General features: G+C 39.2%; 1 protein-coding gene across 3 annotated transcripts in view; it reads right to left on the reverse strand.

Moving 5' to 3' along the window:
* The window catches only part of Cdc42bpa (CDC42 binding protein kinase alpha), a 234,611-nt gene extending 224,270 nt beyond the window's left edge, over positions 1 to 10,341 (reverse strand). For 2 of the 3 annotated variants that reach the window (XM_038349025.1, XM_038349027.1), the window contains exon 1: positions 9,459 to 10,341. In XM_038349025.1, coding sequence (XP_038204953.1) covers positions 9,459 to 9,636 — 178 coding nt within the window. In that variant the 5' untranslated portion in view covers positions 9,637 to 10,341. The remainder of the gene's footprint in view (positions 1 to 9,458) is intronic. The other variant, XM_038349026.1, reaches the window with a different exon arrangement.
* Between the last annotated feature and the right edge of the window lie 582 nt (positions 10,342 to 10,923).

Here is a 10,923-nt window from a genome sequence, read left to right on the forward strand (position 1 = left end):
CTGAACTATAGAGGGAGACCATGTCTCAAAAATACAAGAAAAAGTATGTACCATGTTAATAAGTTTAAATAAAGATATCCTGAGAAGCTTTCCATAGTCACTGAAGGATATTAAGCATGTTAACGTAATTTTAAAAATCATGTATAAATTTGTGTGTGTTTTATTAAATTCTGGGATGTGTAAGAACCTCATATTTTCAAAGTAAAGACACATATGTGTTAAAGGCTACTTGGCATTTGAAAGAAAAACTAAGTGCAAACAGTAAGACCCTGGAATGTACAAATCCATATTTACAAGTTTAATACAAATAAATCAAGCCAGGTGCACAGAAACAGAAAAAAGCTGGGATTAACTCATGCAGTACTTAACCGGTGCAACCTCACAGTAACCAAGGCAAAAGAAACCATATAATGATCGCATCAGTCACAATTTCAAGCAACTACCACAAAAACACACTTCTGGAAGAAGCTGTTAGCTTCTCAGAAACAGTGACACATTACAAAGGCATGCAGTTTTTTTTTTCTTGTTAAGTCAGTAAAAGAAATTATGCTAATTTCAAAATACTGTAGTTCTAACCATAAACGCTAAGAAGATGTAAGCATGCATATAGAATGCTTTCCGGTGCCACATTAATATGCAAGGATCGCCATATACCTGAGCTCTTAGTCTGCTTTTAAATGTCTCTTTATGGTACTTTTTGGTCAGGACAAAACCACAGGGAGTTCAAGATGCAATTTCAAATGAGGATTTAGTCACACCAAGCAAGAATTTTTTTCTAAGTAGGGCTGACTGCTTTTCACCATATATGGGTTAACTTGGGGTATTAGCCACCCCTAGTAAGTGCTGACACTTAAGGACAAGATTCTTGCTATCACTGGACAATTATACCACTTTTACAAACTTATCATAAAATCCAATTAGCTTTGTTCTACTTTACAGTTTCTCTGTACCAGTGACTAGAACATGACCGTGCTTTACTGGAAAAAAAAAAGAAAGAAAGAAAAAACAAAAACAAAAAATTCACTATGTTAGAAGAAGCAACTCTGCAAACCAGAAGCTGCATGTATGAACTTCCCAACACAGGTAAGAGCCTCCTGTCCAGGGCTGAAACCCATCCCAACTTAAATCCGGCTACCCTGGTTTCCAGATGACATAAATGAGCCAAACTCTCACCTGTGCTTGTGCTCTGAGTACACTGTGACAATATTTTTTAATATGCTTTTATATAACCTGCTTAAAGACTCTGGACATTGCCTGTATTTTCCTAATGTGGCCACAATGTCTCAAATTCAGTCAGTGTTCCTCTCATAGTTCCACAGTTAAAATAATGTGGGCCAACTGTACACAACGAAGTTAAGGTTTCTGTTCAGAACTTTTAGAAACTTTTTCTATGATAATGTGCTTTGTAAAAAGGCATGTCTCAAAGCACTATTCCCTGGCCTTACACGTCCAATTAACCCATAATTTGTGGAATATTCAGTATGTCTCTTGAAATACAGTTTAGGAAATACTTGTGGAAAGTGTTCATTTTCTTCATACTTACTGAAAGACCACATGAATCTGTGGGTGCTGCATAATTTTAGTCCATAAAAGGTACTATGTGAACAACACATCAATAAAAATTTTTAAGCTTCTGAGTTGAGGTTTAGAACTCTACCACTAATTTGCAGATTGAAGCCATAAAAATACAAAAATAAAGTGTAACTAGTCACTACATAATAGCTGTTACTGGTGGTGGAAAGACTGTGTGTTAGTTTAATATTTACCCCCCAAATTTCTTAGCTAAAAAGAACAAAACACTAATGCAAAGTATCCTAAAGTAATGCCTAAGACTGTTTGCACAGTCATGCAAAGAAAGACAGCAGCAATAAATACAATTTTAGAGGGTCTGAAGCCTTCCTCTGGCCTCTGTGGGCACCAGACATGTACATAGTGCACAGAAATGCATACAGGTAAAATATACATGCACATACAATTAAATAAAATTTAAAAGTAACAACAATAACTTAATAAGATATTTTTAAGACGATGCAAATGATTGGCAGTAAAGTGAATTTATTTATGTACTTTCTTTTTTTTGGTTTTTTTTTTTTTCAAGACAGGGTTTCCCTGTAGTTTCTAGAGCCTGTCCTGGAACTAGCTCTTGTAGACCAGGCTGGCCTCGAACTCAGAGATCCGCCTGCCTCTGCCTCCCGAGTGCTGGGATTAAAGGTGTGCGCCACCACCGCCTGGCCTATGTACTTTCATTAGTATCACTATACACTTAACTTGAACTTAATCCCCAAAGTGGCATTTTAGTTGTTCCTTCGTTTTAAGGCTAAATAGAATAGAAATTTAAAAATCAGAATGGAAGCAAGGGATATAACTCAGTGGGTAAATTGCTTGCCTAGCATACACAAGGCCCTGGGTTCAATTTCCAGCACCACAGAATCCAGACATGATAGTGCACAACTCTAGTCCTAGCACTTAGGAAGTAGAGACAAGAGAATCAGAAGCTCAAGTCATATTAAGCTCAAGGACTCCATGAGACCCTGTATCAAAAATGAAAAAAAAAAATCAAAGTGGGACTGAAATCAACACTGGCTTTCATCTTTTGGTAAATATTGTGATAATGTCCATTTCTTTAGAGCTGATATATAGATTCAAGAGATTAAGCAACTTTCCTAGATAACCTAGCCAATATTAAAGGATTCCGTTTAAATCCAAAGCTCTTCACTTGTTTTTAAACCATCAAGTTGAACTGTCCTCCAGTATTATTATCTGCCATGGTATATAACTCAGAATAAAACTTTACAGCAATCACAATGTTCTAACTGTTCACACAAAATAACACCAGTTATATATGGTTTCTCCTTTATTAAAAGGAGAGAATGTCTGCTTTCTTTATAATACATATATACAAAGAGATGCTGTCACATAAAAACTATAAAATTAAAGTGAGAATTTCTGTATTTAATGTAGTAAAAATGCCACTACAGGGGGAGGAAGCTCAAATTAGAACAAGGGTGGCATAGAAACATCCACCATCCAGGAGCTGTCAGCACAGGCTCACCAGGATACTGCCCATAGGTGTGACTCAACAGCATCGCCACTCTGCCACCATTAATTTTACTTCTCAGGTCACATGGCTTTCACACACAAACACTTAAGTCTACAGGCACTAAGTAACATATAACTTCCTCAAAATTAGATTCTCCTTCTAAACTACAAGTTTCTCAAAATTTCTCTCTAACTCCAATAAGGAGTTTACAAAGGAAACAACACTTCCCTAAGAATATGCATTAGAATACTGATTGCCATTTACCCCACAGATACTCTTCAAAATGATGATTCTATAATCTGATAAACCTTGTAAATTCAAGGATAACCTGCAATATTTTACTTAAGTTGTATCTGCGATAATTTTCCAAACTTATAAGCCTCTGTGCTCTGTGCACATTCACTCACTCACACACACACACACACACACACAGAGAGAGAGAGAGAGAGAGAGAGAGAGAGAGAGAGAGAGAGAGAAAGCACTTAGTAAAAGCCCATTTATAAGACATACTTTGAAACTAGAGAAGAAAACCAGATGAAAAAAGCCCTGATTCCAAAATAGAAGCAAGTAGTTCACGAGGAAGATGTCAACAGAGTATTGAGAATGAGGAGCCAGGTCCATGTGCTTCCTGTTTTGATGAAAACCAACGCAGCTCTATCCCAGTGGCAGATCCAAGACCACCAGATGAGAGGCTGATCAACTGGAGGCTAGCCATTCTCACCTACTGCCCCATAAAAGGAATGAAAATCATCTAGCAAAGTGTGAGAAGCTTGAGAGAAGAGCAGCCCTGGAAATCTGAGCAGCATCAATGGGGAAGAAACAAAGATCCCTGCATCTGGGCGTTTTCTATGCAATGACAGCAAAGGACACTCATTCTTGACTCTAGAATAGCTTATACTTAAGAGTACAGGCCATTCATAACAAATCATTTTAGAAAGAATTTAACTTAGGCAGACTCCGCTAAAACAGCTGAGCAATTCACAGTCTTCAATACTTAAAACACGAAATCATTTTCACTGATAGTCTGTGAGGGACAAAAATGAGAACGCTGGCAAATTCTCACGCATTCACCTGGAATAGGAAAAGCTAGCTAAGACACTACTACCATTATCCCTCAAGTTCAAAAAGCTAATAAACTTCTGACAATCAAAGGCAATTAATCACTGCCACAAAAGAAAAATAAAAGAGGCTATAACCATTTTTAATAACACAAAAGATTGAGATTAATTCTTATATCCAGTATATTCCTCTAAATTAAAAATACCCAATCATTCAGTCAGACTGAAGTAGCAATGTTGGAACACAAGGCAGTCGCTCTCACTCCTTCTCACTCATTCATTCCTCTCCCCACAAGCTCTCCTCTGCCTCTTCCCTCTCCCTTTCCCACATCTTGTCCCTATGCACATTCCCCTTCGTTAAATTATCTATTTGCTGTCCTGAATCTACTACATGTACTTTCTGAAAATGGAAACATGCCTCTGATATTTTCATTATTAGCTAATATACATATCTTCATCACACAACATTTCAAACTCCTTTGGTCTCAATCTGTAAGATGTAAGAGTAAGAAATAAAAAACAGCATAAATGATTCACATAACATTATTTCCTCTTTCTGCGTATAATGAACTTGTTTTCTATTTTAGTCTAACTTTTAAATGTTGGTTTGATTTTTGAAACTATCACAACCAACAGGATAAAAAAGAACAAGCTTTACATACAATTTCCTGGCCCTAAGTCTACCAGACAAGAAAACCTCTGAGTAGCATACTAAAACTGCATCAAGTTCAGTTCTTTACCATGGGATAGACTGGGCTTACTGGGGAACAGCAACCACGACCTAAGATTTATGGGATAGTTCATAAAATTTCCAACATATTACATATTTATTTTCACAATTCTACAATAAGATATGCCTTACATTTCCATATAAAGTACTTCTAAAATTCTTAAAATATTAATCTTGATATACTGTTCTCACTCACAAAACAATACTGCTTTAAATCACTTATTAACCAAGTAATCCATACTTCAAGATGGCGCAGTAACCAATATTATTGGTAACTACCTCAGGGAGAAGGAAAGGAGAGAGAGAAAGGAGGAAGGGAGGAAATGGTACAGCAGCTCCTACCACTCACTATGTTCCCAGTGTGTTCCTCAGGTGTCAGCACTGCCTCAGCTAAACCACATGCATTCTTAAAACAGAATAGGACATGTCTAGTGTAAAGGAAGCAAGTATTTCGTACCTACATTTTCAATACATTTACAATGATCCCAAATGAAGACATTTTAAAATAAATTTAATCATCTGTATTCAATGATTATCTTAATTCTGTGTGATTAATAATTCTACACAGAATAACTTAACAGTGAGGAAAAGCAGACACAAAGAATAAATAAAGTATTCTAGAAACAATTCAATTCCTTCCAATCAAGCCATCATTATTCCAACTCACATAAGAAAAAAATGATACTAAACTTTAAAACAACTCTAACAAAAGGAAATGTTTATACCACAATACCTGTTGACCTGTCCTAGGAATAAGTTTAATAATCAGATTATTCTCTGGGTTTAGCATAAAATCTGATTTAAGCTATAAAACAGTTATATAATGAAAACTTACATGAAATGTTATAAAATCAGGATCAGAAAGAATTGAAAATTAATCCACATACAGAGAATGCTGCCAGTTCCTTTTGTACTGAGTAATATTATCCTACATCCTTTTAAATAAATTTTTTAATATTTAAATTTCCCATTTCAAAGCAGAGGGAAACCAATTTAATGAGCAGTAAATGTACTAGTCATCACTAACAAGCTAGTTTATAATGTCACAACTACTTTACTTCTATAGCTCCGCTATAACTTAAGAGTCCTACTACTATTATATAAACAAACATAGAAACCATAATCTTTCCAACAACTTAAAAAAAATCAAAGAAGGCTTTCAAATATTACTGACTATAATAGATATCTTTTCAACAACATAAAAAATCAAAGGAAAGAAAGCTTTTCAAATATTGCTGGCTGTAACTAGAAAATAATATACACTATTAAACTCGGAAGTGACCTATGGTCTTAGGATGCTGTTATCCTCTTGGGCTAGCACTCGCCAACTTAATTCCTTCTTCCTCTCTGCTGCTCCTACTTTTCTCCTTCAAGTAATCAACACCAAAACCAAGAAATGCTATAAAAGAAAAACAGCATGCCTGACTCAGAATAGTCAGTTTTCTTACTGAGGACTGTTAATAACAAAATATTAACTGTACCACTACAAAGATGAAATGAACCATAACAAGGAATCAAATGAAATTGATGGAAGCGAAATACATACAGGCTCTTGACTACATATTTAAAAGTAACCAATCATCCCCTTATAAAAATATGGAGTGCCCAGGTAGTATTTCCATTAATGCAAATACCAAACAAAACTATTTAGCATGTAATATGGAATATTCAACTATATTATGCTATTTCAATTACTGTGTCTTTTAAAGAGTTAAAGACAATACTTTGAATTATTAAAATCAAACCAAAGATGACATCTTGAAGTAAATTTAAATTGTCAAATTTAACCTTAATGATATTCCTGTAAATTTTCATCCCCAAAAGTTAATGATTCATTAAAAAATTAAACTGAAGTCACTTTACAATCTTAAACCCTAACCTATATAATCTAGATATTCTTACACATTTTTTGCAACAGGAATGAAATAGAACATTTTCCAAAAATGTAGTGACAGACTAATAAATGAAGAAGGAATGATTCGTTGCAATACTTTAGTGAAAAGATACTATATCCTTCATCTAAATTCCCCAAGAGCTTGAAGACAGTAAATGAAACCACATATGACGCGTCTTTTGAAACACCTCCACGCTTTAATTCTTATGGAGGGAAGAACATGTCAGAGGCTTACGAGTCCAAACTATACAAAACAATTCCTTAAAAATTCCATCATCTCTTCCCCAGGAAAGAGCACACCAATTGGTCATCCAAAACCAAAGGTTCAGCCCTGAAAGCATACATAGAAGTAACATTATGCAGACTAAGCATGCTGTAATTACGAATTTAGAAATACATGAATTTGAAAGAGAGTAAGAAATATAAAGGAATGGGTTGGAGGGAGGGAAAAAAGGAGGAAATGATGTAATAATAATCTAAAAACATGAAATAATTTTTTAAAAAATTTTAAACTACTTTCTTGAAGAGATGGTTCAGTAGCTTAGAGAGCTTAGAGGACCTGAGTTTGAGTCCCAGCACCCATGTCAGGAAGCTCACGACCACCAGCATCCGGCTCCAAGGGGATGATCAGATGTCTGGGGCTTTCTCCAGAGTTCACACTTACAACACATACCTACACAAAGACCCATACATACATACATAATTTAAAATAATAAAAGTAACCATTTCTTAAAACTCCAATGACTGTTTATGAGACTGATTCATGACACTATATATCAGACAACAAAAAAGGTAAGACAAGAAATTATTACTAAGAATACAGGGAATGTGGACTGGGGCTGGAACTCAGTACTTGCCTAGCGTGAATAAAGCCTTTGGTTTAGTCCCCAGCACTGTATCACCTGCACATGGCGGTGCATACCAGTAATGTTACATAGCATCTCAAGACCACCCTGAGCTACATATTATGATCATCTCCCAAAAAATATAATATAGTGAATGCAGTCAAACACTTGGTTTTTGTTTAACTTTCTGGTGTAAATAAATATGTGTTTACAAAGTGTTCATAAACATAAGAAAACAAGATTCAAGAAAAGATACTTAATGGAAGATACACAGATTATTTTAATAATGTGACAAAATATTCCACGGCATAAAACTACTATATAACAGGAAATCAGCAAATACAGCTTTCTCTGTACACTATTTAACTTATACTTGCCACAGGGACATACAAAGAGTTCTCCTACTGTTTTGCAAATGAAAAAGATATTAAATGACAATCATAATCACAGACTAGAGTATCACTAAGGGGCCATAATTCAAGGACTCACATTCCAACCCTAAGAGTACTGAAACCTTTTAAGTCTTCAAAAGAGAAACAGTACAGAATTCCTAAGTTTATGAAACACTGGGTGTAAAATTCCATCTGCTTCCTCAAGTACTGGATCCTACACATCAAAAGGCAGGTAGCCACAGACAAAGCCGCACCAACGGCAAAGTCCCTACTCTCAAGAGAGAAGCTGCCTGAAAAACGGTTAAGATTTCTTACATTAGCAGCAAGACGCCAGCCAGCTGTTTTGTAAAATCATTCCATGCACATTTACACATCTTTTTAACCTTGCAACATCAAGCTGCGAGCAATCAATCTTCAAATACTGGCAAGTTGTAGAATTAAAATTGCTTTGTGTGGTCATTCTTAAATTGGGGGTTGACCTAAGAGACAAATTTTGAATTAATTTGAAAACCAAAACAACAATGGGCACTTTTTACTTCAGAAAATAAAGCTTTACTTGGAAACAAAGATCTTCAATATAAAAATGATTTAGCTAACTAAAAGTATTTCAACAGCACACAATTCTAGATGGCCAAAATCCTTCCAGGTCTGCCGTACCACTCACTACCAGGCTGGGCAATGAGGGCAACTGCTAGACGTCAGACTCCTTCATCCAAGTGAGTGACATCAGAGGCACAGCACTTCAGCCAAGCCTTCTAGCTTGAAGGTCATAGGCAGAACTGCTGGCATCACTGATCCAGTCCTACTACGGGTCATCCGGGTCACATCTACACTTAGAAGACTGGGAGCCCAAACTCTCAGTAAATGCAAGTTCATTTTAGAGTAAAATCTAACGCAGGTGGAGCTGCCTCCAAAAATTCTCCAACTACTGTCTGTACACACACACACACACACACACACACACACACACACACGAAACACTTTTATTATTTCATCTCAGGAACCTAGTAATTTTTGGAAAGTCCATGTTTAGTAGTTTCCCTTGCTTGTGCTATATAGAGATGAAATTAAACCCACAGATCACCACCTCCACAGTCCTGCTGTCCTAAAATAAGCAGACTTCAACATCTCCTCCCATCTCCTGCGATTTCCAAAGCCTAGGAAGGAATGTTTTAACCAACAAATACCTTCCCACTGAATGGCTGCTGCCCGGCCATGCGCGAGACAACTGCGCTCAGTAATCCACCTCTGCTAGCCCCAGCATTTGTTTTAAAGCTCTTACGGCTGCCCGAAAACGCAGGGAGTCCACAAACAGCGAGGCCACACACCAAGGCAACAAAGACACACAGCTTTACTCCTGGCAAAAAGTCACCGAAACTAGGGGAGAAAAGTCTTAACTAACTGGCGTTTGTTCTTTTGTTATGTATTTATACATATTTCTTCATTATAATTAATAATGCTCATGCCAGCTACACATTAAGAGTTAAAAAAAAACTTACCCCATTCTAGATATTCAAGAATGTTCTTCTCTCTTCTCAACGGAGAATTATTGCATTCATCATAGAGACAGATGAGTATGTCCAGTAGAGTCTCCACACTGAAGCACTGCCCATTGGTCTGCGCTGGCCCATCCAAAATAAACTGTTCCAACTGCCTCAAACGCACTTCTCCGGACATGGTTGCTTCGATTGCTGCTGCAGGCTTTCTCTTAATTGCCCTTACGATGTCTACTGTCACTATCTGAGCCTAAAATTTTAAAGGTGTGGTTTTAAAAAATAAACCACTTGTTATTTCAACAATTGTCATGCAATGCCGGTGCTGAATTAAACATCCAACACGCCAGTCACCTCACTTAACGGAAGCGTCTTCGATTTCACCCATAAACATATATATCTTGAGGGTGTTTCCATAAAATATAGATTTAATATTTGTAAGAGAATAATACAATTAAATTGTATGCTTAAATAAAATAATAATTAAAAGTACAACGAACTAAAGAGTCAACACTTCTTTCAAAAAAAAAAAAAAACTCCTTCATTCAAAATTCAATTCGTGCAACATAATCCTGAAACGAATCCGGTTGCATCATTAATGAATAAAGTCCTCTCGGCATCGGCAATCCACTTCCCGGGAAGAAGAAAAATTGGAAAAGGGGGAGGAGGAGGGAGAGAATGTATGGAGGGGGGGGAGGGAAAGCCCAAATTTCTGCTGCAAATGCTCCCAACCTCCACTCGGAGAGCGCCTGGGCGAGTCCTCCGCGGGCAGGGAGGGCAGCTCCCGGAGCGGCTGTCTCCGCTCCCGAGCCCTTTCTCTCCTAGGGCTCTGCGGCGAGCCCTGCTAGCAGGCAACTGCGGAGAGGACGCGTCATCTTCTTCCCGGCTTCTCCAGGGCCTGGCCGGCGGCGCGGCCGGGATGTGGCGGGAGGACTGCGGGCGGCTTTCGCGCCGGGCCCCGGGGGCGGCGGCTACTGGGTCTCGCGAGCCGGCTCCATGCCGGAGGCCGCTGTGGGGCCGCGCCGTGCCGCCGGGAGCAGCGCCCGGACTCCCGCTCGCGCCCCGCGCCCGCCGCCGCCGCCGCCCCTCGGCGGAGGGGCTGCGCTGACAAATTCAAAGGACGCGGGCGACAGCCGCGGCGGCGGCGCTTCGGACGGCGGCTCCAGTCCCTTCTTCACAGCCCTGGGCTGAGGGCATCTTTCCTGACGGACGCCGGCGGCGGAGGCGCGGGAGGAGGGGGGCGCTGCCGCCGCTGAGGACACCGGAGGCTGCCGCAGCCCGGTTCCCAACCACTCCCTTCCTCCTCTGCCAGCCTCTCTCCCTCCCTCCCCCGCCTGCCCGCCCTCCCTCCCTCCCGCGCCGCTCGCGCCCGCGCCCTGTGCTCCGCGAGGCCGCTCCCGGCGCCGCGGCGCGCAGGCGGAGGCTCGCGGACCGTCCGGATCCAAAATGGCGGCGCGCCCCGCCCCCCCCT

This window comes from Arvicola amphibius, chromosome 12 (assembly GCF_903992535.2).
Source record: "Arvicola amphibius chromosome 12, mArvAmp1.2, whole genome shotgun sequence".
NCBI lineage: Eukaryota > Metazoa > Chordata > Mammalia > Rodentia > Cricetidae > Arvicola > Arvicola amphibius.